Source organism: Hemiscyllium ocellatum, chromosome 20 (genome assembly GCF_020745735.1).
Source record: "Hemiscyllium ocellatum isolate sHemOce1 chromosome 20, sHemOce1.pat.X.cur, whole genome shotgun sequence".
Lineage (NCBI taxonomy): Eukaryota > Metazoa > Chordata > Chondrichthyes > Orectolobiformes > Hemiscylliidae > Hemiscyllium > Hemiscyllium ocellatum.
The window spans coordinates 8,195,291-8,221,257 of NC_083420.1; the positions used below are offsets into that span (position 1 = coordinate 8,195,291).

Below are 25,967 nucleotides of genomic sequence, written 5' to 3' on the forward strand. Positions count from 1 at the left end.
AGGAGCTAAAGAGGGAGCTAAGAGAAGCGAGAAGGGGACATGAAAAGTCTTTAGCTGGTAGGATTAGGGAAAACCCAAAGGCTTTCTATAGGTATGTCAAGAATAAAAGGATGACTAGGGTAGGTATCGGTCCAGTCAAGGATAGTAGTGGGAAGTTGTGTGTGGAGGCGGAGGAGATTGGAGAGACATTAAATCAGTACTTTTCATCAGTATTCACTCAGGAACAGGACACTGTTGCTGATGTGAATATGGAATCACAAATAATTAGAATGGATGCCCTGGAAATATGCAGGGAAGAGGTTTTGGGAATATTGGAAAGGATGAATATAGATAAGTCTCCTGGGCCTGATGGCATTTACCCCAGGATCCTATGGGAAGCTAGGGAGGAGATAGCAGAGCCATTGGCCTGGATTTTTATGTCGTCGTTGTCAACAGGAATAGTACCAGAGGACTGGAGGATAGCGAATGTGGTCCCATTGTTCAAGAAAGGGAGTAGGGATAGCCCTAGCAACTATAGGCCAGTGAGTCTGACTTCAGTGGTGGGCAAAGTCTTAGAGAGAATGGTAAGGGATAAGATTTATGAACATCTGGGTAGGAATAACGTGATCAGGGATAGCCAGCATGGTTTTGTGAAGGGCAGGTCGTGCCTCACAAACCTTATTGAGTTCTTTGAGAAGGTGACCAAGGAAGTGGATGAGGGTAAAGCAGTAGATGTTGTGTATATGGATTTTAGTAAGGCGTTCGATAAGGTTCCCCATGGTAGGCTAATGCTAAAACTTCAGAGGTATGGCATTGAGGATACATTAGAGGTTTGGATTAGGAATTGGCTGGCTGGAAGGAGACAGAGGGTAGTAGTTGATGGATTATGTTCATCTTGGAGCGCAGTTACTAGCGGTGTACCACAAGGATCTGTTTTGGGACCATTGCTTTTTGTTATCTTTATAAATGATCTAGAGGAAGGACTTGAAAGCTGGGTAAGCAAGTTTGCGGATGACACAAAAGTCGGTGGAGTTGTGGATAGTGAGGAAGGAAGTGGTAGGTTACAGCGGGATATAGATAAGTTGCAGAGCTGGGCGGAAATGTGGCAAATGGAATTCAATGTAGCTAAGTGCGAAGTCGTTCACTTTGGTAGGAATAACAAGATGATGGATTACTGGGCTAATGGTAGGCTACTTGGTAGTGTGGATGAGCAGAGGGATCTTGGTGTCCATGTACACAGATCTCTGAAAGTTGCCACCCAGGTAAATAGTGCTGTGAGGAAGGCATATGGTGTACTGGGCTTTATTGGCAGAGGAATTGAGTTCCGGAGTCCTGAGGTCATGTTGCAGTTGTATAAGACTCTGGTGAGGCCTCATCTGGAGTATTGTGTGCAGTTTTGGTCGCCATACTATAGGAAGGATGTGGAAGCTTTAGAACGAGTGCAGAGGAGGTTTACCAGGATGTTGCCTGGAATGGTAGGAAAATCTTATGAGGAAAGGCTGAGGCACTTGGGGCTGTTCTCATTGGAGAAGAGAAGGTTTAGGGGAGATCTGATAGAAGTGTATAAGATGATTAGGGGTTTAGATAGGGTAGATACTAAGAACCTTTTACCGCTAATGGAGTCAGGTGTTACTAGGGGACATAGCTTTAAATTAAGGGGTGGTAGGTATAGGACAGATGTTAGGGGTAGATTCTTCACACAGCGGGTTGTGAGTTCATGGAATGCCCTGCCCGTATCAGTGGTGAACTCTCCTTCTTTATGGTCATTTAAGCGGGCATTGGATAGGCATTTGGAAGTTATTGGGCTAGTATAGGTTAGGTAGGATTCGGTCGGCGCAACATCGAGGGCCGAAGGGCCTGTACTGCGCTGTATCCTTCTATGTTCTATGTTCTATGTTCTACACGAATAGGAAATGTTTGGAGCGATATGAGCCAAATGTGGGCATGGGGAACTAATTTGGTTTGGGAGCATGTTCAGTGCAGTCTGATTGGACCAAAGGATTTGTTTTCATGCTATATGACTTTTTGACTTCAAGTGGTAGAAAGCAAGAAACAGTGGAAATCTAGAGACCCTGTGGACACAAGTGGTATTTTAATGATCAATGACATAAAATAATCATAAAGGCTAATGGGATGCTGGCGTTTATATCTTGAGGATTAGAATAATTTGATTGAAGTTTTCAAGATATTAAGGTGAAGAGAAATGGTAAGTAAACTATTTCTGCTGATTGGGAGTCTAGGACCAGAGGCCACAGGTGAAAATTCAAACAAGTTGTGGGATAAGGAAACATTTCTACATGCAAAAGTACATGGGAGAAGCTTGGCACTTTTCTTCAAACACTAATTAGTGCCAGATCAATGATTAATTTAAAAAAAATGGAATTGACAGATGTTTGTTGACCAAACATTTTAGGACAAAGATAATAAAAGGAATTGAGCCCAGGATTGGCTGAATACAGGCTGTGATTTCAGACTGCACCAATCCAGGGCCACTCAATACCACTGACTATATACAACGGCAAACTCAGCGAGTCAAGTGGCTGCTGGGAGCACTCAGCAGTACAGAATTGCCTTCAAGGTTGATGTTAAGTCCTCAGAAATGAATAGAATAAATCTGGTGTGCTGACACTTATCCCTACATATGGAAATGGTGGAACGACAAGAAAAATGGAGTCTTAAAAGGACAGATCTCCCCAGTAATAGCTATGTCACCCACCTCCACCTCCTTTAATACCTGCATCTCTCGCATTCCGGGAGGAAATCAGCCAACCATGGGGGCAATGAGAGTCAGAAATGGGCAGTTTTGTCGCCTGTCATTATGCCCCTCTTGAAGAGAGAATCCTGACTCTTACTGCTCCACGCAGGACCTGGATTGAAGGCTCCTGTGGACTAAATGCATCAGGAACTCCTAAGCAAAGGAGTACCTTCTTTAACTTGACTGAGGCCCGCTCACAAGTTTCCTGGCTTAAGGAGTGATAAATGGCTTGAGGAAGCAGCAGTAACATATTCCTGGTATCTCCAGCTGAGGAACAAAATGTAGGGAAGGGATGCTGTGAGCACCCAGATATGTTTGGAGTGAGTGAGCGCTGTGACAGTGAGCAAAGAGCCCAGAGACAGTCCATGAGCTGAGTGGGGGGGGGAGGGGGGGGGGGGTGCCGGAGTGGACTGTGTCTGTGTTGAAGGGCAGAAGTTTCCTGTAAGTGGATCGGATTGGGCCATGAGAGAACTTGGAGGCTGGCACATGTCTGATGCCAATGCCTGTGAACATGGGGAGTGTGTGTGTGGTCAATGCCCACTGCCAGGTGCCCAGAGTGCAGCTGATTTGGTGAGTTTGCTGAGTTGGGAGGCTGAATATTACAGTTTTAAGTTGGACTTGAATAAGCAGAACATCACCATCAGTTGGCAACTCACCGTGCTGTTTGCAAAGAGTATGTAAAATGGGTACGAGTTGTTCCCAATGTTGAGATGGGCCTCATTGCACTGTCTCTGAATTCTGCCACATATCTCACTGTGGGCCGTGTCTCTCAGAACCCTATAGGATCCTGCCCTTCATCACACTGCATGCAAATATAATTGTTTGATTTAAACACTGATGTTAAAAAAAGATACGCTTTAGCAGATGTAGTCACATCGCAGTGACTTCACAGGAAAGCTGTCATGCCAATTAATGTCATAGAGTTTGCAATTAAATCCTACGCCCAAAGGCTGTTCCTCTCTCCAGTTACTTTGCCGTGGATGATCGTTCTCAAATTCATTTGATACAAGTTCCAGAACCTTTCTCTGATCAGCTCCTCCTCAAGCTGTTGGCAATCTCAGTGTATGGTTTTCAGAACTATCCCAGATGATATTCACAGATCAGATGCCCTTTTTAATCAGCAGTTTTTGAAACAAAATGATTCATTTTATTGGCTCTAACCAAGGACTGTGCGTGGATTCAGAGGAGCATCTCCTGTAATTATGATTTTTTAAAAAAATTCTCTGCTTGGTTGCAACATTTGTAGTCGTGTCAGCATGTGAAGAGTTGAAATAAGCTAATAGGTTGCTATGCTGGGACCTTAGCAACGGAGCAGCCAATGGTTGCATTATTTTGTCATAATTTCAGCACTAGGAAGCAACAACACATAGGTGGGAGAATATTGTATTGTAAAAGAGACAGCTCATTTGAAAATGTTCTGTTGCTACCTTTTATGCTTTAAGTATTATCTTCATAGTCATTATTTCAGTCAACTACTGCTGAGAGTTAGCTTTTACTTGCAAAATTTTGGGAAAGGAGAATTAAATGTCAGCGTAAGAGCAATAAAATATTCCCTACACAGTGCAACAGTGGGCCATTATATTTAAAGCAATACACTATGCATTCAGCTTGATGCTCAGCAGTTCAGAAAACAGACAAAGGGACATGGATAGGGTCTTTTTTACCAGAGTAGGGGAGTCCAAAACTAGAGGGCATAGGTTTAGGGGGAGAGAGGAAAGATTTAAAAGGAACCTGAGTGGCAACTTTTTCACGCAGAGGGTGGTACGTGTATGGAATGAGCTGCCAGAGGAAGTGGTGGAGGTGGGTACAATTATGACATTTAAAAGACATCTGAATGGATGGGTTTAGAGTGATATGGACCAAATGCTGGCAAAGGGGAGTAGGTCAGATTGGGATGTCTGGTTAAGGCAGATGAGTAGGACCGAAGGGTCTGTGTCCATCCTGTGTGAGTATAAGGCATGTTTTGCAACCTTCTAATCAATACTGTAATGACATTTTAATTTGTACATGACACTCCTGATTGCTAACTGTGTGATATGAGAATTTGTAAATTGCAATGACCATTTTTCAGGCAGAACCCAGCTTCCAATGAAAGGTCACATCCTGAAATGTTCTCTCGGCTTTTACTTCCACATGGGCGGTCTGGCCTGCTGAGTGCTTCCAGCACGTTCTGTTTTAGTTTCAGAGCTCCAGCATCTGCAGTATTTTAGCACCACCCTCATTCGTCCAACAATGGGAGGAGGCAGCACCAGATCTAACTGTGGGAAAGAATGTGGTCGAATGGATACTGAAAGGGGAAATCTAACAAATAATAGCAGTCATGTGGGGAGAAAAAAAAGAGAAAAGAAAAATAAATAAATAACAGCAGTAACTCAACTGGACTCTTTCATTGAAATGAAGAAGCAATGGTCATAAATACTCACATTGTAAGCAGGATTCGCAACTCACCCCTTTGAGGAATTGAATCAGGGTAGATCCTATGTATGTCATTGTGACTTTTTTTGGAAATTGTGATGAAAGGAGGAATTTAATTGAGACTACTGACAGGAGGGCAGCTGGCAGAAATGTGCAGGATTTACTGTAATGGGTTCCCAGCATTAGGTAGAAATTAAGTTGTGGGTGGGGGAGAGGGAGGGCTGCATATAGGAATCCTGCCATCCGCTGTTGGCGTGGCTGTTGGGTTTGTTTTGGACCAATGGTCACCAATTATCCCTGAGCCCAGAGGAGTTTGATGGTAGGTGAGGATTTTGCTGGGCCAGCTATCCCATACATCCTGAAGATTACCACATTGGAAGCGATGCTGAATAGGCTGGGGCTGTTTTCCCTGGAGCGTCACAGGCTGAGGGGAGACCTGAGAGGTCTATATAATCATGAGGGGCACAGATAGGATAAACAAACAAGGTCTTTTCCCTGGGATGGGTGAGTCCAGAACTAGAGGGCATAGTTTTAGGGTGAGACTGTTAGGGAGATATAAAAGGGACTTAAGGGGCAACTTTTTCATGCAGAGGGTGGCATTTAATGGAATGAGCTGCCAGAGGAAGTGGTGGAGGCTAGTACAATTACAGCATTTAAAAGGCATCTGGATGGGTATATGAATAGGAAGGGTTTGGAGGATTATGGGCCAGGTGCTAGCAAAAGGGACTAGATTAGGCTGGGATATCTGGTCAGCATGAATAAGTTGGACCAAAGGGTCTGTTTTTGTGCTGTACATCTCTATGACTCTATGACTCTGAGAGCAGATACCATCAATGAGGCACTGCAGGCCTCTCCCTCTTTAGAACAGAGTTGAGGAGAAACTTCTTCACCCAGAGAGTGGTGGGTGTATGGAATGCTCTGCCCCAGAAGGCTGTGGAGGTCAAGTCTCTGGATACTTCCAAGAAAGAGTTGGATAGAGCTCTTAAGGATAGTGGAATCAAGGATTATGGGGATAAGACAGGAACAGGATACTGATTGAGGATGATCATAATGAATGGTGGTGCTGGCTCGAAGGTCAGAATGGCCTACTCCTGCACCTATTGTCTATTGAGTCTCGAAAGGTCTTGGGGTGGCAGGATTTCTATGACAAGGAAGGACTGCAGATGCTGTAGATCAGAGTTGAAAAGTGTAGCCCTGAAAAAGCACAGCAGGTCAGGCAGCATCCTGCCAGGATGCTTTTCCAGCGACACACGTTTCGGTAGGATTTCAGTACCAAAGTTCTGAAATACCATATGAGGCCCAATTTGGAACAGTTGAAGCCTGAGGTGCCAGGTCTGGCCCTAGGAGATGATGCAGGATTCTTACTAAGCAAGGACCTCCTTCCCTTGTCATAGAGACAAAAACCCAATGCTCATCAATGAATTGTTCAGGTTTTTTTCAAGAATTCCATTCAGTGGATGTGGCCATCAGTAGCTTGACCAGCATTTATTTTAAAATAAGAGTCAGCCTCATTGCTGCGAATCTGGAATCACAGGAAGGCTTGCTAGGTAAGGATTGAGGGATTGAAAGTGTGGCGCTGGAAAAGCACAGCAGGTCAGGCAGCATCCGAGGAGCAGAAAAATCAACGTTTGGGCATAAGCCACCTGGATTCCTGATGAAGGGCTTATGACCAAAATGTTGATTCTCCTGCTCCTCGGATGCTGCCCGACCTGCTGTGCATTTCCAGCACCACACTCTTGACTCTGATCTCCAGCATCTACAGGCCTCACTTCCTCCTAAGGATTGCAGGATTCCTATATGTGGTCCTTCCTCTCCCCCACACCCAACTTAATTTCTGCACACTGCTGGGAATCCATTACAGTAAATCCTGTACATTTCTAAAGAGGTGGAGATGTATTGGACAATGAAGAAAGCTACCTCAGAGTACAATGGGATCTTGATCAGATGGGCCAATGGGCTGAGGAATGGCAGCTGCAGTTTAATTTAGATAAATTTGAGGTGCTGCAATTTGGAAAAGCAAATCAGGGCAGGACTTATATACTTAATGGTAAGTCCAGTGGAGTGCTGCTGATCAAAGATATCTTGGAATGCAGGTTCATTGCTCCTTGAAAGTGGAGTCTCAGGTTGATAGTATGTTTTCCTTTATTGGTCAGAGTTTTGGGTATAGGAGTTAGGGTGTCATGTTGTGGTTATACAGGACATTGTTAGGCCAGTTGTGGAATATTGCGTGCAATTCTGGTCTCCCTCACTTCGGAAGGATGTTGTGAAACTTGAAAAGATTCAGAAAAGATTTCCAAGGATGTTGCCAGGGTTGGAGTGTTTGAGCTATAGGGAGAGGCTGAATAGGCTGGGGCTGTTTTCCCTGGAGTGTCAGAGGCTGAGGGGTGACTGTATGGAGATTTATAAAATCATGAGGGGTATGGGTAGGATAAATAGACCAGGTCTTTTCCCTGTGGTGGGGAAGTCTAGAACTAGAGAGCATAGGTTTAGGGTGAGAGGGGAAAGATTTAAAAGGGACCTAAGGGGCAAGTTTTTCATGCAGAGGGTGGTGCGTGTATGAATGAACTGCCAGGGGAAGTGGTGGAGGCTGGTACAAATACAGCATTTAAAAGGCATCATCATGATTAGGAAGGGTTGAGAGGGACATGGGCCAAGTGCTGGCAAATGGGCTACATTAATTTAGATTAGATTTCTTACGGTGTGGAAACAGGCCCTTCGGCCCAACAAGTCCACACCGTCTCTGCGAAGAGCAACCCACCCAGATCCATTCCCCTACACCTGACACTGTGGGCAATTTAGCACAGCCAATTCACCTAACCTGCACAGCTTTGGACCGTGGGAGGAAACCGGAGCACCCGGGGGAAACCCAGGCAGACATGGGGAGAATGTGAAAACTCCACACAGACAGTTGCCTGAGGCAGGAATTGAACCCAGGTCTCTGGCGCTGTGAGGCAGCAGTGCAAACCACTGAGCCACCATGTGACTCATAAGTAGGATATCTGGTCGGCATGGACGAGTTGGACTGAAGGGCTTGTTTCTGTGCTGTATATCTCTATCACTCTTGTGAATTTTGACATGTTTTTATGACAATATTTACATTGGGCATGCACCGTCTTCCTCAGTGGGATTTGAACCCATGTCCCCAGAATAATAGCCTGGGGTTCATGGATGACTGGTCTAGTGATATTACCATTGCATCCTACAGTGGAGTGCTTGAGCAAAATGTCAGTCTCACTGTCCCTCATTTCTTTTTCTCTCTCTTTTCCGAAAGAGCAGTTTTTCTACAGGGACAGAATGGGGTCATGTGGCACCGTGGTCTTGTCTTAACTTACATCTGTTTTCTATCTGTTAAATACGGTTGAGATAATTAGGAACAAAATGCAAATATCTTTTATGGAGGATGACAGAATTGTGGATATGCTAAAAGGCTCGGTATTTTGGTCCAGCTTTTATAAAAACATGTACGGTTGGAAGGCAACTGCAGGGTAATGTGGAAAAGGCAGGAGATTGGCCCTAGGGGTCATCGTTTTAAGGTATAGGAGGAAGGTATAGAGGAGACGGCAGAGGTGAGTTCGTTACGAGAGAGTTGTGAATGCATGGAATGCATTGCCAGCAGTGGTGGTGGAAGCAGAGTCATTGGGGATGTTTAAGCAACTACTGGACATGCACATAGACAGCAGTGAGTTGAGGGGTGCGTAGGTTAGGTTATCTTATTTTAGATCAGGAATAATCGTTGGAACAGCATCGTGGGCCAAAGGCCTGTTCTGTGCTGTACGTTTCTATGTTCTATGTTCCATGATAATAGTGGGACTAGATAATACGTCTAATGCAGGCATCAGGGGCTGAATTGTCTCCTTCTGCACAATAATAATTCTGTAATTCTGTGAAAGAATTCAGAAGTAGCTTGGATACCTCCACAGAATCAAGCATAAGAATTGAGGCTGACATCCGAGTGGAATACTGAGGGAGTTAGGAGTGTAGGAGTTGCTGTCTATTGATAAGAGTTTAAACAAAGGCTCCGTCTAATTTACCACAATGTTATGAAAGATCACATGGCACTGTGTTTAAGAAGGACAATTTCACAGAAGAATGCCGATATTGTCCTGTTGCTGTGAGATCTTATATCCAAATTGGTTGCTACATTACAGCAAAAACTACATTTAAAAGTATTTAATTAACTGTAAAACATTTCAAGATGTCCTGGGGTTTTGAAAGATGCCAAACACAGTCCTTTCTTGTAGTACTGACAAATTACAGTGACTGAAAATGTAAAAGGCAGGGAAGAAACATTTTATGCCCAGGGTCTTGAAATGCACTTCTCAAACCTTGCCTTAGTCTTGAGCTCACATCCTTCTCCAACTTATTTTTCCTCCTAACGTCTCTCCTGCCCTTGTTGAGTTCTTTTTGTTCATGAACCTACCTAGTGCTCCATTAATCCTTTCCCTGCTCTCTGCTTCCTGTCCATTAACCAGTCCATTAATCTCTGCTAATATATCATCCCACACTCCATCACTCCTTATTCAGGGTATTTTGAATGGCACCTGATGACAAGCTTTTTATAAATCCAAGAATTTTATCCAGACTATTAATTACATCTTCTAAAAAAAATGCCAGGATTTCCCTTTTGTATAACCATGTTGACTCACTCTAAATGTGCTACATTTTACTAAATCCATTGTTAGAACTTGCTGAATACAAAATCTAACACTTTCCCAATGATGTTTCAGGTTAACTGGCCTGTGGTTCTCCATTTTCATTTGTCCTCCTTTCTTAGAGAGCAGTATTAGTTTTTGCTAACTTCCAATCTGCTGGGAACATTCCAGAATCTCAAAAATTTTGGAAAATCATAGCCAGTGCTTGCATTATCTCTTCAGTGATTTACTCTGAATATATATGCCAATTCACTCGTATGATTGCATGCTTTGTTCCTTCCTATCATGCCTGGTACTCTTTATCCATAGTACCAGTGCACATTATTGCCTTGTCTTTTCTCTTTAACCTTCCCAATCTCCCCTCATGTAAACCCTTCCTCCTCCATTTAGTTTAATACCCTCACTACAGCCCTAGATATAAAACTCACTGGGAGACTATTCCCAGCAAAGGTCAGGTAAAGTCTGCCCTGTCGTATAAATTCCTTTGTCTCCAGTACTGATATCAATGTCCCATGAATTGTAACCCATTTCTCCCACACCAATTTTTCAGATTCAAGGGTTATGGAGATAAGGCAGGAACAGAATATTGATTAAGGACGATTAGCCTTGATCATAATGAATGGTGGTGCAGGCTCGAAGGGCAGAATGGCCTACTCCTGCACCTATTGTCTGTTGTCTAGTCATGCATTCAGTTCTCTGATCTAATACCCTCTGCTAATTTACTCTTTGGTCATTTAATAACCTGGAGGTAATTACCTGTGTGTGGTTCTGCTTTTTAATTTCACCTCAGCTGCTCACATTCCCTCAGCTGAACTTTTTTGTTAGTCCTACATCTGATATTGACACCGATGTGGACTTAACAACTCCCCGTCATTCCAACTTGTCTCCAGCACAGAGGGGATGTCATTAACCCTGGTATCAGGGAGGCAGCACTCACATTTATGACTGTGGTAAACCAGATCTGTCCCCCCAATGCTATTGACCCTACTATAAATAGATTCCTTTTAACTTCCCTGACTTGAATTGTTTTCTACACTACAGTGCCCCGGTCAGTTTACTCATCCGTCCTTCAATCCCTGTTCTCGTCCACACAAGTTGCAAGAATCTCTAAACTTGTTGGGCAATTGCCGGGACTGAGGTGCCTCCATTACTACCTATAAAGTTCTCATACTGCTTCACTTGCAGTCACACATTCTGTAGCTGACCACAGATCAAATTAGAAGTTCTTAACATAAAAGCTTTGACTGTTCATGGAACGAGGTACACAGGTAGCTTTCCTTCTCCCTGAGGCATCACAATGTCCAACTCGGAACTGACGTTCCTTGAGATATAAATACTTACAGTTGATATAAAACTCACGGGGAGACTATTCCCAGCAAAGGTCAGGTAAAGTCTGCCCTGTCGTATAAATTCCTTTGTCTCCAGTACTGATATCAATGTCCCATGAATTGTAACCCATTTCTCCCACACCAATTTTTCAGATTCAAGGGTTATGGAGATAAGGCAGGGACAGAATATTGATTAAGGACGATCAGCCTTGATCATAGATCACAGTGGGGTCCAGCAGCACCCACATACTACAGCTGCAACACATCAGTTATTCTGCTATTTCTATTTTGTTTTATTTAACTAATAAGGCTTCAAGTTTGGAAATATCACTTACTGTTACCTGCAGTTATATTAAGTAGTTTAGCTTATTAAACTATATATTGAATGCAACATTTGTATCGCCTCAGTACCAGTTTCGAGTCCACATTTAGAGGAACAAACTCTGAAAACTTACCAGCCAAGGGCATACCTGCTTACCGAATGAATACCTATGAACAGACTGATCTCTGGGACTAATGCATGATGAGAGGTTGAATCAGTTAGGATTATATCTATTTGCTTTCAGAAGAATGAGAGAGAATTTCATAGAAATGTACAAAATTCTCACAGGACCAGACAGGGTGGATGAAGGAAGGATGTTCCTGATGACAGGGGTGTCCAGAACCAAGGGTCACAGTCCAAGTATGCAGAGTAAATCATTTAGAATTGAAATGAGTAAAAGATTTCTGCATTCAGAGGGTGGTAAACCTGCAGTATTCACAATCAAAGCAAGTGGTTGAGGCCAAAACATTGTATGATTTCAAGGAGTTTTCATTTTCAATTAATTGACAGATAACTGCCACGTCTGGGCAATTATTGTTAAACTAAATCAGGCCTTTTTAACGCGCATTAAAGTTCAGAATCTGACTCTTAATTGAAGTTACTGCTGATGTATTCCCCAGTTTTGAATCCTTTTGGATCCAAAATAATTTTGCTTATGGGAAAAGCTTACTGATCCGAGGTGAAAATTCAATTGATTTCTCCTGCAGGGAGGAGTGAGGAAATGGAAGAGCAGGTTTGTACGTAGACAAAAAATCCAGCAGGGGATGGGGGAGAATGATCACGCAGCACATTCAACATGTGTCTTATCAACACACTTTCTAATTAGCTTGCCAGTATCTCCATAGCAACAGCCCACGGCTCTGTAGCCGTCACCATGGAAATCAAGTCTGACCAATTGGAACATATGCTCTGAACTGATGCACTTAAATTATCTCTGACATAATTGATGTCCTCATGCCTCCACCTTCTTTATTCTTTAAAGAATTGGTACGTTATCAGAAACACGCAAATTCAGAGGTCGATATATGCTGGCCAAGCCAGCACCTAACCAGCTAAAGACAGCCTATCTCAGCTATGGTGAAGTGCTTCAACAAATTCCTCTACATATCCATTTTTTTCTTTTCAAATCCATAATCATTTGCAAAAACACGTTCACAATCCATGTCAATGAAACAAGAGCGTATGAGGTTAGAGGTTTTTTAAAATTATTTGATAATTTCTAACATGCTCCGTGTTAAACTATAAGATGGAAGGAGACATCAAGGGAACCCAGGCAATGAAAGACACGAGGAACTGCAGCAAAAGCCAACTTTTCCTCCTTGTGGAATAAATTTGCCTCTTTTCAACCTTTGCATTTCAACAGAACACATCAAATTCAAAGCGACTTAAATGTTGAATCTCAAATTAATTGTGTGACTGAGGGAGAGTACTGCTGGCAGGCACATTATGGCGTGTAAGGTAGTGGATAAATGGATGAGTTATAGATGTAACTGCTGTATGGCCTCAAGGCATTATGTTTCAGTGTAGTTAAAATAATACTGCTTATATCAGAGGTTTCTTGTATAAACTAGCATAATATATTCTTCCAGGACTCATTGTAATATGATATTGAAACTAAATCTACAAGATTGAGGGAATATTTGCCAGGAAATGGTTGCTGGTCATTCACAATAGTTGGTTTTGGTAAATCCATCAAGTCAGTTTGGAGGTAGTCCTAATTGCACAAGTCTGGAATTCACCCAAAACAAAAAAAAACAGCAAATTGAGACAGAAATGGATCATACAGTGCAAAAGTGGCCCTTCCGGCCCATTATCTCTGTACTGTCAAAGCTACATTAAATCCACACCAGTCTCCCCTCCAGCACTAAGTGCAAGTGAGGCCTGCAGATGCTGGAGATCAGAGTCAAGATGAGAGAGATGCTGAAAATGCACAGCAGGTCAGGCAGCATCCGAGGAGCAGGAAAATTGAGATTTTGGGCAGGAGCCCTTCATCAGGAATCTCTTACAGCATTAGACCCTTAGCTTTGAATGTTATGATATTTCAAATGCTCAGACAAGAAATTTTTAGTGAATGTAAGTACTATGATTTAAACTCTATCACACAAGGGAAACACACAGCATATGTAGTAATGTGTGTCATTTTGCTGCTCCTCCACATCCTGGTGGTGTTATTGCGAGACTATTCACACTCAGGTAATACATTCTGGAAGCCAGTGTTTGAATCCCATCATGAAAGATGGTGGAGACATTTCCAAACCTATCTTCTCGGAGATATTATTACACACTCCTGGAACAGGTGGGGGTTGAACTCAGGATCGTCTGGCTTAGAGGTAGGAACACTTCCACTATGCCACAAGAGACCTTGGCAGAGGTTGCAATTTGAATTCAACAATGATCGGTCTAATGACAACCATGAACCTATTATCGGATGTGTAGGTAAAATACCGAACTGATTCATTAATGTCCTTTAGGGGAGAAAATCTGCCATCCTTACCTGTGAGTCCAGAGCAACAGCAATGTGGCTGACTCTGAGGTACTAGAGATGGGCAATAAACACTGGCCCAGCCAGTGACACCCACTTTCTGTGAATGAATAAAAAGGTAAAGTGTCCTGGGTGACTTAACTGATGAATATCTACTTCATTCCAAACCAGCTGATCCTATCTTTAAGAAATTCCTTCGAGCGAGTGTCCCAGAGCTGGTGATGTCCCCCTGTAACTATGGGCCAATTTTAAAAGTAATTTTAAAGCGCGAATAGAGAAGCCAGTAGAGCAAAGTTGTCCCATTAGTAGAGCCTGGACCACAGTGTGTCCTGTCACATGGAGGAGCTGTGTAAACAGAAGTTACTTCATTCAGGTTGAGGCGTGTTATTGGGAACCAGCAACAAATGCAGTCATGAGGGAGAGAGGCTGGATATTATGGTGTGCCTGGGTCTGGGAAATCACAGCTCCTGGTTACTGGGCTAGGAGCACACCCATGAGCTGAAACCCACTTCTCCCACAACAGTCAATTGTGAACCATGCAACCTTCATCTTACTTGTCCTCTACAAATTTGCATATTGCTCAGATGATGATTCAGTGATTATTACCTTTGAGGTTTGGCTTCTTAATTTGATACCCAGCTCCTAATTACCAGCACCTGGCACTAGAAAGAGGCAGAAGCAGAGATTGGGAACGAGGGAGCAAGGAACTGAGAGAGACAGTGAAGGAATGAGTTTGTGAGGGTCAATAAATGCGTGAGGGAGAGATGGAGGGAAGGTGTCTGCATGATGGAGGAACGGAAGAGGACAGAGGGTGACTGAGGTGTGTAGGTAAGAGGGTGTGGAACGGTAAGGGGGAGAGGAAAGAATTGGAGTGACTGAGAGGAAAGGAGTGTGTAAGTGCGAGAGTGAGTTGTAATGAATGTGTGTGGGAGAGAGGTTGTATGAGGGAGGGAGACTGTGGTGAGGGGGGGGTAAGAGTGATTACAGAGAATGTGAATTTATTGTGTGCAGCATCTTATGTACCTCAAATAGAACTTTTCTTTTAAACTCTAGCGAGTATAGGCCTAAACTATTTAATCTCTTCTCACGAAATAAGCCTTTCATCTTTGGAATCAATCTACTGACCCTTCTGTGAGCTATCTCCAATGAAATTACATCTTTCCCCTAGTAAAGGGGCCAAACCTGTATGCTGTACTTGCATGTGGTCTCACAAATACCTTGGGCAAATTAACAACACCTCCGTACTTTTGGACTCCATTCCTTTAGCAATGATTGCTATAATTCTATTCACCCTCCTTAATACTTGCTCTACCTGCTGGCTTTCTGTGACTCAGTGATTCGGTGGTAACATCTAGCAATACAATGCAATGCTACCTCAGTGTTGCATTGGAATGTCAGTCAATACTGTGTTTGAGAGAAACTTGAATAGCAAGAATCAGAAATTTTCTGGCGTGTACACTACTTTGTAGCAGGGATAAGAAATTATCCTCAGTATAGATTAGATTACTAGGGATCAGAAGTGGTCTTTGTATACTGTTCCCATAGGAATCAAACATTATCCTCCCTTTAGAAACAAGGATAAGAGACTATCTTCTTTATGAAATAATGACAGCCCTCATTTCATCCCATCAGCTAGTCTTGATCTTGACTCAGACACTAGATGTGAAAGGACAGTGTACCTAACTCACAACACCAGACACTCTTTCTGAAAGATGAGTTATCGATGACAAATGAATGAATGAAGTTACATGGAGAGCTGGGTTGTGAGGAGAAGGATGGAGGAAGTGTTTGGTTCTGATTTTAAAGCAGTTATGAAAATGAGGCAGGTTTGATTAATCTTTTCCTGCCTGCCAATTTAATGTTTGTTTGTAAATGGGTTGGGAAAGGATGGAAGCTAGTATTGTCCTGGCATGGAGTGCTTTAACACCAAAATACCTGTCAGTTTATGTTGTTAGATTAAGACATTTAATGTATTGTGGAATCGTGTAAGACACTCAGTGAAACTATCCGGCAGGTATTGTTAGAGAAAAGCTTTTCAAATAGCGTCATGATGTTTCATAACTTTTCCTGCAGCATGAGAAGTTGAAAGAATTAGAGACTCGTGTTACTTCTCCACCTGTTAGACTTTACTTTTAAATGGAGATTAGAGATCAAGACAATTCAGAAAGTGAGTTTACTGCGTATCACGTATGGTCTTCATTACTTTTGGAAAAGGAGGAGGGGAGTTAGGAGATGGTGATGATGCCAAGTCTACAGTTTTATGAAGCTTTTTTAAATTCACATATGGGATGTGGGTGCTGCTAGCTGGGTCAGAATGCATTGCCTGTCCCTAGTTGCCCCTTGAGAATGTGGTGGTGACCTGATTTCCTGGACTGTTGCAGTTTACGTAATGTAAGTAGATCCACCATGTCCTTGGGAAGGGAGTTCCAGGATTTTGACCCAGTGAAGGATCATTTCCAGATCAGGATGTGTGTGTCTTGGAGGGGAACTTGCAGGAAGTGGTGTTCCCATGCATCCCAGTGTCCCATGGAGCCCAGTGCTATCTCTAGTTTCCTGAGCATTTGACATACCCTCAACTATGCAGCATTCAGCATCCTGATCAGTGGTACATAGAGACACTGCTTCACTCCACTTAGAGGTTCGCTGTGGGGAGTGACTACTAGCACTTGTCCAATAAATATCTTTTGGTTTGCTTTGACATGTCTGAGCCTACAGTCCAAGCCAATTGCTGCCTTCCCTCCCAGGACTGATGTTTCCTACAGGGTTGGGTCAGGGCTAATGGGATTCCCAACTCCCTGGATGGTCTGGTCAGCTGCGACCCAACCAGGGTCGGGTCACTGAGACCAGACCCTTGCAACATTTGGGGTGCTTTGCTGTGACCCTGGCAGGTGAGGCAATTGCGCCACCTGCTGCCCATTCCAAAATCTCTCTCTAATTGATGCCACATTTGCCAATTAAATGAAACCAATGGAACGAAACCTCTGCAAGTTCTACAACAGGAGATTGAAAACAGGCAAACCAATTAAAATTGACTCTGCCCCATCCCCACCTTCCTCAATGGTGCAGCGCATCTTGCTGAACTTTGGGTCTCCCTACAGTTATGCAGTCACATAAAAAATTCAACTTATGGTCTGAAAAGTCCAAAATTCGACACCAACATTAATAAAACAGTAGTTGTTTATGAGCATAACACTGTCTCATTAAAATATTAATAATTATAAGTGGAGTTGACAGCAGGATGTATCGCCCCACTAAATAGCAGTTATGTAAGGAAATTAAAATCACAGGCGATTCAGGTTTACGGTTTTTTGACTGCATCTAGTAGGAAGCAAAATTTCAATTCCAGCACGACTTTACTGGCAGTTTAACCTAAAAACTGGAAACCATTGGATCCTCTCCAGTTGCATTTCTTGCCAATGGCAGGTGATAGATAAAGAAAGCTACCACATGATTCCTCAACAGCACTGCTGATAGACACTGAGTAACTAATGATTGCAGTTATGTAAGGAGCTGGAATCTGGCACCCTGGAGGATTGTGTTTGTTATTCTGACATTTGCAACTAACACTGCTTGACTTTGTGTGCCCTGTGTGACACTGTATGATATCTGTAATCTAAGAGAGCAGGAAATCTTGTACAATCCACTCCAGATCTAACCAATTAAGTGGAGGATTTGGGAAAAAAAAACCAATGAAACCAGCGTTGTTCAAGTGTGCATTGAATCTAGTGATCCAGTCCAAGGTATTTAGAGGGCACGATGTTTCCTGGCCAACATGGAGCTATCAACATTGTATTTGTGTCTTTGGAATCAAATGTGGATGTTAATGGAAAAGGCAGGACAGTACAAAAATAAGATCTCCACTCCAGAGCCCATCTCATTCCTCAGTTTGATTAGATTAGACTTACAGTGTGGAAACAGGCCCTTCGGCCCAACAAGTCCACACCGACCCGCCGAAGCGCAACCCACCCATACCCCTACATTTACCCCTTACCTAACACTACAGGCAATTTAGCTTGGCCAATTCACCTCACCCGCACATCTTTGTGACTGTGGGAGGAAACCGGAGCACCCGGAGGAAACCCACGCAGACACGGGGAGAACGTGCAAACTCCACGCAGTCAGTCGCCTGAGTCGGGAATTGAACCTGGGTCTACAGGCGCTGTGAGGCAGCAGTACTAACCACTGTGCCACCGTGAATCTTAAGTCAGGGTTTGACCATCATCTCTGTTGTCAACTCAAGTTGTCACAGATTATTTATATTGAACCTAAGTAATGTGCCCTTAAATCTACAGAAGAACATCTGTGTCTCTCTCTCTCTAAGATGTTGAGCAGAAAGAATGATGATGTTTTAGCAACAGTAATAGATCCATTCAGAATCTATCCCTCTCTACTTGTTTATAAATCTCATTGTGGTGATTTGTCTCATCAGATTGTTACTAACTTGGCAACCACTTATTCGTCAAATAGTAGAATTTAGCTGGATTGTTCAGTGCTTCAGCTGATTGATAAGCCATAATGTCTGTTTAGACTAACACCATGAGACCATGCTCACTGTGCATTACATATGAGCAAATCATTGACTGTTAGAGCTGTATGTTAGGAGCAATGCTCAATGACTTTCCAAACCCACCTCGGTAAAATGTGTCCCATCACGTGCAATTTTGACCCTGGTGAGGCACAGGGATGGAATAGAGTTGACTTATTGACCTTTGTTATTTTAGTGTAGGGGAATGCTCAAAGTGGTCTAAGAGGAAACTCCACTTCAAATCTCCAGAGTTTAGCCCCAGTTGTTTTGCAAACTGATTGGCATCTGGCATTCTTTTTTATTTTAATTATACTTTATTCATAAAAATAACTTTATATATTGTCACAAATTCAGTTCTGTTCTGGACCATTGCATATCAAAGAAACAAAAAAATTGGAGTTTGGCTCTATCCAAAAAAAAACCAAAGCCCTCTCTTATAAACACAATACTAACATTTACATACATTTGAGGCACTAGAAGGTCCAATAATTGGACGGAGCCCCATTTACCTTCAGCCGGAAGACCTCAGACAGTGCTCTTTCCCCACTGCGCCCCAAGCTTCAGTGCGTCCCTCAGCATGTAGTCCTGGACCTTAGAATATGCCAGTCTGCAACACTCAGTCCCGGTCAATTCTTTGCTCTGGAAGACCAGTAAGTTTCGGGCTGACCAAAGCGTGTCTTTCACTGAGTTGATGGTCCTCCAGGGACAGTTGATGTTTGTCTCGGTGTGTGTCCCAGGGACAGACCATATAGCACAGAGTCCCACGTCACGGAGTTGCTCAGGATGAACCTTGACAAAAACCATGACATCTTTCTTCAGATTTCCTTCAATAAGCATCTAATCTTCACACTTCTTGACACCCAAACCAGCCCCCAAGGCTCCTCATTCAGTTCAGACCAATTCATGCCCCCTATCCATTGCCATATCTTCTCTTGGTTGCCCTATCATGTTTTTAGCCACTCACTTATTCATCAGCATACCTCAGGAGCCATGTAGAGATTTTTAGAAAATGCATACCTGACAATCTAATAAGACTCTCCCTTATTCCTCCATGTTGTAAGTTAAAACACTGCCATTCATGAAAATCCACTCAAATCTCCTCCAGTGGATCTCCTATTAAAACATAAAAATGTTGATTCAGGTTCAACATCAAAGATGGCTCATCCTTTAACAGCCTCTTTATATGATCAATCAACTGTGAACTCAAAAATCTTGCCGAGATAACAAAACGAACCCGAGATGATAATACTTGAGCATTCGCAATGACGTAATAACAGCTCTTGGGGAAATTTCAATATACAAACATCAACTGTCCCTGGAGGACCATCAACTCAGTGAAAGACACGCTTTGGTCAGCCCGAAACTTACTGGTCTTCCAGAGCAAAGAATTGACCTGGACTGAGTGTTGCAGACTGGCACATTCTAAGGTCCAGGACTACATGCTGAGGGACGCACTGAAGCTTGGAGCGCAGTGGGGAAACAGCACTGCACAAATAGTTGCTAACCATTTTTCTAACCTATACCAATTGGTCCCTCATTGAGGGCAAACGAGTGGAAGCTTGTATTTTTAGGTCTCATTGACAGAGGCAGCCTTTAATGTTTAAACAGTGAGAAATTTAACTAGTTTTAAGGGTCTACTCTATAAATTGAAGGGTCCCACACTGTGGTTTAAAGCCCTTGCAAAATCTAAAATGGAGTCTATTTGAACTCGGCACCAAGGTCAAATGGCCTTGCTGTGTTTGCGTTTTAACCTGTGTGAATCACACAGCACCCATTCCCTCTGTCAGGAAGAAAGTAGAATTGTTGGAAATGGGAGTGGGACATCCCCATCTGTACCATAGAACCATAGAATCATCCAGTACAGAAGAGGCACTTTGGCCCATCAAATCTCCACCACTAAGAATACATTACTACCCATACCAGTTCCACTATCCTGCACGTGACCCGTCGCCTTGAACGTTATGACTCTTCAGGTGTTTGTCCAAGTAAAGGTCTGCAGAACCTTCTCATCTTCATGAAAATCCAGCCCTTACAGTGTGAGCTTGCGGTGGAACACATTTATTAGTTTTTGCTTGGATTGCCTTAAGGTGTTGCTTGTGTCTTGGTTGAGGTTCATATCTAGGATTGGTAATAGTTTCTATCAATGAAATTCTGATTCCAATGGGCCTTGAGAAGTTACATTTAAAATTTCTTCCAACACTGGTTTGGAATGTGTGGGTGTGCTTACCTGTGCTTGTTGTTGGGTATGGAGGTGAAACATATCAAAATACGAGCACCAATTTGTTTTGCATCTGTATCTGCACATTTGTGTATTGTCCTGGTGTGCATGTTCAATGTGGATGTCAGCCTGATTAGTATGCATGACCGTCAAACTGACAGATTTATGGACAGGTCAATTTGTTATGACCAAGTGCATGGACAACACTGTGCCAAGTGCATGCCAATTTGGTGTGCTCTGTGTATGTCAGTTTGGTATACACTTACATGTGCCAGTCTTCCAAATACATGTATGCACATCACTTTGGTGTGCAATAGTGGATGTGTCAGTATTGTGTCCATATGTCAATCTGGAATGCACATGTGTACATCAGCAAGGTGTGCCTGTATATTGGCATTCTGTGTACATCAGCAAGGTGTGCCTGTATATTGGCATTCTGTGTACATCAGCCTGGTGTGCCTGTATATCAGTATGCTGGGTACATCAGCCTGGTGTGCCTGTATATCGATATACTGTGTACATCAGGCTGGTGTGCCTGTATATCAGTATACTGTGTACATCAGCCTAGTGAGTCTGTATATCAGTACACTGTGTACATCAGCCCGGTGTGACTGTATATCAGTATACTATGTACATCAGCCTGGTGTGCCTATATATTGGTGCACTGTTTACATTAGCCTAGTTCTCTGTATATCAGTATACTGTGTACATCAGCCTGGTGTGTCTGTATATCAGTACGCTGTGTACATCAGCCTGATGTGCCTGTATATCAGTATACTGTGTACATCAGCCAAGTGTGCCTGTATATCAGTACGCTGTATACATCAGCCTGCTGTGTCAGTATATTGTTATACTGTGTACATCAGTCTGGTGTGTCTGTATATCAGTATACTGTGTACATCAGCCACGTGTGCCTGTATATCAGTACGCTGTATACATCAGCCTGCTGTGTCAGTGTATTGTTATACTGTGTACATCAGCCTGCTGTGTCAGTATATTGTTATACTGTGTACATCAGCCTGGTGTTTCTGTATATCGGTACACTGTATACATCAACCTAGAGTGTGTGTATATCGGTATACTGTTAATATCAGCCTGGTGTGTCTGTATATCAGTACACTGTATAATTCAGCCTGGTGTGTCTGTATATAGGTACACTGTATACATCAGCTGAGTGTGTCTGTATATCGGTATACTGCTTATATCAGCCTGGTGTGCCAGTATATTGTTATACTGTGTACATCAGCCTGGTGTGCTTGTATATCAGTATACTGTGTATATCAGCCAAGTGTGCCTGTATATCAGTACGCTGTGTACATCAGTCTGGTGTGCCTGTATATTGTTATACTGTGTACATTAGCCTGATGTGTCTGTATATCGGTATACTGTGAGAAAGTGAGGACTGCAGATGCTGGATATAAGAGCTGAAAATGTGTTGCTGGAAAAGTGCAGCAGGTCAGGCAGCATCCAAGGAGCAGTAGAATCGACGTTTCGGGCATGAGCCCTTCTTCAGGAATGTATATCGGTATACTGTGTACATCAGCCTGATTAATCCTGTATATCGGTGCACTGTGTACATCAGCCTGGTGTGCCTGTATATCGGTATACTGTTTACATCAGCCTGGTGTGTCTGTGTTTCAGTACACTGTGTACATCAACCTGGTGTGTCCATATATCAATACACTGTGTACATCAGCTTGGTGTGTCTGTATGTCAATACACTGTATACATCAGCATGTTGTATCTGTATATCGGTACACTGTGTACATTAGCCTGGTGTGTCTGTATATTCGTATACTGTGTACATCAGCCGGGTGTGTCTGTATATCGGTGCACTGTGTACATCAGCCTGATGTGTCTGTATATCCATATACTGTCTATATCAGCCTGGTGTGCTAGTATATTGTTATACTGTGTACATCAGCCTGGTGTGCTTGTATATCGGTATACTGTGTATATCAGCCTGGTGTGGCTGTATATCGGTACACTGTGTACATTAGCCTGGTGTGTCTGTATATCGGTATACTGTGTACATCAGCCATGTGTGCCTGTATATCAGTATATTGTATATATCAGCCAAGTGTGCTGTTATATCGTTATACTGTGTACATCAACGAAGTGTGCCTGTATATTGGTACACTGTGTACATCAGCCTGGTGTGTCTATATATTGGTACACTGTTTTTACATCAGCCTAGTGTGTCTGTATACCAGTATACTGTGTACATCAGCCTGGTGTATCTAAATATCCATATACTGTGTACATCAACCTGGTGTGCCTGTATATCAGTAAACTGTGCATATCAGCCTGGTGTGTCTGTATATCGGTACGCTGTGTACATTAGCCTGGTGTGTCTGTATATCGGTACACTGTGTACATTAGCCTGGTGTGTCTGTATAGAGGTATGCTGTGTATATCAGCCAGGTGTGTTAGTTTGGTGTGTGCATCAGTCTGATCTGTGTTTGTCTGTGTCAGCCAATATCCCTGTGTGTATTAGTCTGCTGGCTGTACCTGTGCGTCAGTCTGATCTGAGCATGTGTGCACCTGCATGTCAGTCTGGTGCCGATTTTTCTGATGTTTCTTTGTGATTTTGTGTTCGCTATTTTCACAGGCCACCTTCATCTCTTGTTGCAGATGAGCAGCAAGCGCTCGAGCAGCTTCCGGCGAGCGATTTCCAATGGGCACAGGAACCTGCCGCGTGAATTCCTGCTGGATGAGCCTGGGCTAACCTTCTACAAACGTTTGGTGAGGCATGTCGCATATGAGATCCTGCCCTGTGAGGTGGACAGGCGCTGGTACTACAGCCAGTACCGTGGCTGCCCCCCACCTCTCTTCATGACAATCCTCACAATCATTCAGGTGATTATCAGGTTTGGAACAAGATCTTCCAAAATAGATCTTTGGAAGCCTCTTCCTTTGTCCCTTGTAATCAATTTAACTGATTCATTCTAATTTTAACAAGAACAGGAAAAGATTTCACAAGGCCATTGTTATAAATTCCTGAAATCTACATTCTATATCTTGGTGCAAAGTCAAAAATTCACCACTTCCTTAAACACAATATATTATGGGATTTTGGAGGCAATTGGTCTTTCAGATGACATCCATAGGATATGCAGGAAAAGGAAATAGTGTGGAGAAACTCTGCAGGTCTGGCAGCATCTGTGGAAAGTAAGCTTTTTAGATCTGCTGAGTTTCTCCAGCAATTTGTTTCAGATTTCCACTGTCCTTTGTTTTATTTATATAAAGAAAATAGTGTAATATTTTGGCTGGTGATTAGCACAGACTAATCTCAACTCTTCATTGTTTGTCATTGTTTCCTGCAATTCCAAAACTCACAACAAAAGGTGATTATATTCCTTAAATCCACTCGTGGGGCATTGACATCTCTGGTTGGACCCCGCATTTATCACCCGTCCCTAGTTGCCCATGAGAAGGTGGGGGTGAGCTGCCTTCTTGAACCACTATAGTCCATGTGCTGTAGGTAGACCCACAACGTTATTCCAGAGGGAAATTCCATGATTTTGATGCAGTGATAGTGAAAGTATAGCAATATACAGAACAACCTTGATTATCCGAACATCAATTATCTGAATTTCGAATTATCCAAACAAGATCTCAAGGTCCATTCTCCAAATAATCCATTATCCGAACTCTCAGTTATCCGAACAAAATTCTCCCCGCCCGTCCCATTCAGATAATCAAAGTTGTTCTGTATTTCCAAGTCAGGAAGGTAAAGGGACGTACCGAGTGGTGCTCCCATGTATCTGCTGCTCTTTTCCTTCCAGATGGAAGTGGTGGTGGATTTGGAATGTGCTCTCTAAGAATCTCTGTTGAATTTCTGCAGTGTATCTTATGGATAGTACACACTGCTGAAACTAAGCGTTGATGGTGGAGGGAATGGATGTTGGATGGTGTCAAGCTATATGAGTGTAGCTGGGGCTGCATCCCTCCAGGCAAGGGGGAGAAACATGAGAAATCAGCATGTGGTTAATCATGTAGGTGTTCTCAAAATGGGACCATATAAGTGTGTGAGACTTCCTCTTCCCCTTACATAGACAACCCCATTAATCTGGTACAGTTTTATTTTTGATGTGTAGATTGTTTCCAAATAATGTAAATAGGCCCAGCCTCCTGCAACAACTCGCCACTGCAATCATTTTCTTCCTTAGTTGTAATGAACAGCCTGTTGGCAAAGAAACTAGTGTGAAATGTCCAGTGGTTAAATATTGATTTTGGTTTGTTGAGATCCATGTAAATCACTGTGCTGCTGTGGAAAAGGAGAGGAAATGAGGGGAAAAATGAAATGTAGCTAATTAGTGTAGAGAGTCATAGAGATGTACAGCATGGAAACAGACCCTTCGGTCCAACCCGTCCATGCCGACTAGATATCCCACCCCATCTAGTCCCACCTGCCAGCACCCGGCCCATACCCCTCCAAACCTTCCTATTCATATACTCATCCAGATGCCGCTTAAATGCTGTAATTGTACCAGCTTCCACCACATCCTCTGGCAGCTCATTCCATACACGTACCATCCTCTGTGTGAAAAAGTTGCCCCTTACGTCTCTTATATCTTTCCCCTCTCACCCTGAACCTATGCCCTATTGAGTTATATTTTAACATAAAACTTATTGTCACAGCTTAGTTCATGATGCAATATTGCAATGCCAGCATCACCACTGACAGTTAAGTAGTTTTAAAGCGGTTTATTTCAAAATTGCAACACCGTGTGAGATGTGAGCGACGCCAGCTTGGCCAGAATTTATTGCCCATTCCTCTTGCCTTTGAAAAGGTGGTGGTGAGTTTTCTTCTTGAACTGCTGCAATCAATCGATCAGAGTTTTGATCCAACTTGCTGGGTCATTTCAGATGGTAGGAGAAAGTGAGGACTGCAGATGCTGGAGATCAGAGCTTAAAAATGTGTTGCTGGAAAAACGCAGCAGGTCAGGAGCCTCAAAGGGACAGGAGAATAGACATTTTGGGCATAAGCCCTTCTTCAGATGGTGGTTCAGAGTCATCCACGTTGCTATGATGCAGGGGTCATATGTAGTCCAGTCCAGGAAAGAATGCTAGGTCTCTTTCCAAAAATCACATGAGTATACTGAACCACTTCAGTATTTCCAACAATTCTGATGTTGTAAATCACAAAGAGCTAGCATGCAAGTTCACAATAGAGAAGGCAAATGGAATGTTGGCCTTTATTTCAAAATTTGAAACTCACACAACACCAGGTTATAATCCAAAAGGTTTATTTGAAAATACAAGCTTTTAGAGCTCTGCTCCTTCGT

The 25,967-nt window shown here is 43.0% G+C and overlaps 1 protein-coding gene across 2 annotated transcripts in view; it reads left to right on the forward strand.

Moving 5' to 3' along the window:
* LOC132825129 (rhomboid-related protein 1-like) overlaps positions 1-25,967 on the forward strand; it is a 228,933-nt gene that overhangs the window by 110,052 nt on the left and 92,914 nt on the right. For both annotated transcript variants that reach the window (XM_060840127.1, XM_060840128.1), the window contains exon 2: positions 23,311-23,535. In XM_060840127.1, coding sequence (XP_060696110.1) covers positions 23,311-23,535 — 225 coding nt within the window. The remainder of the gene's footprint in view (positions 1-23,310; positions 23,536-25,967) is intronic.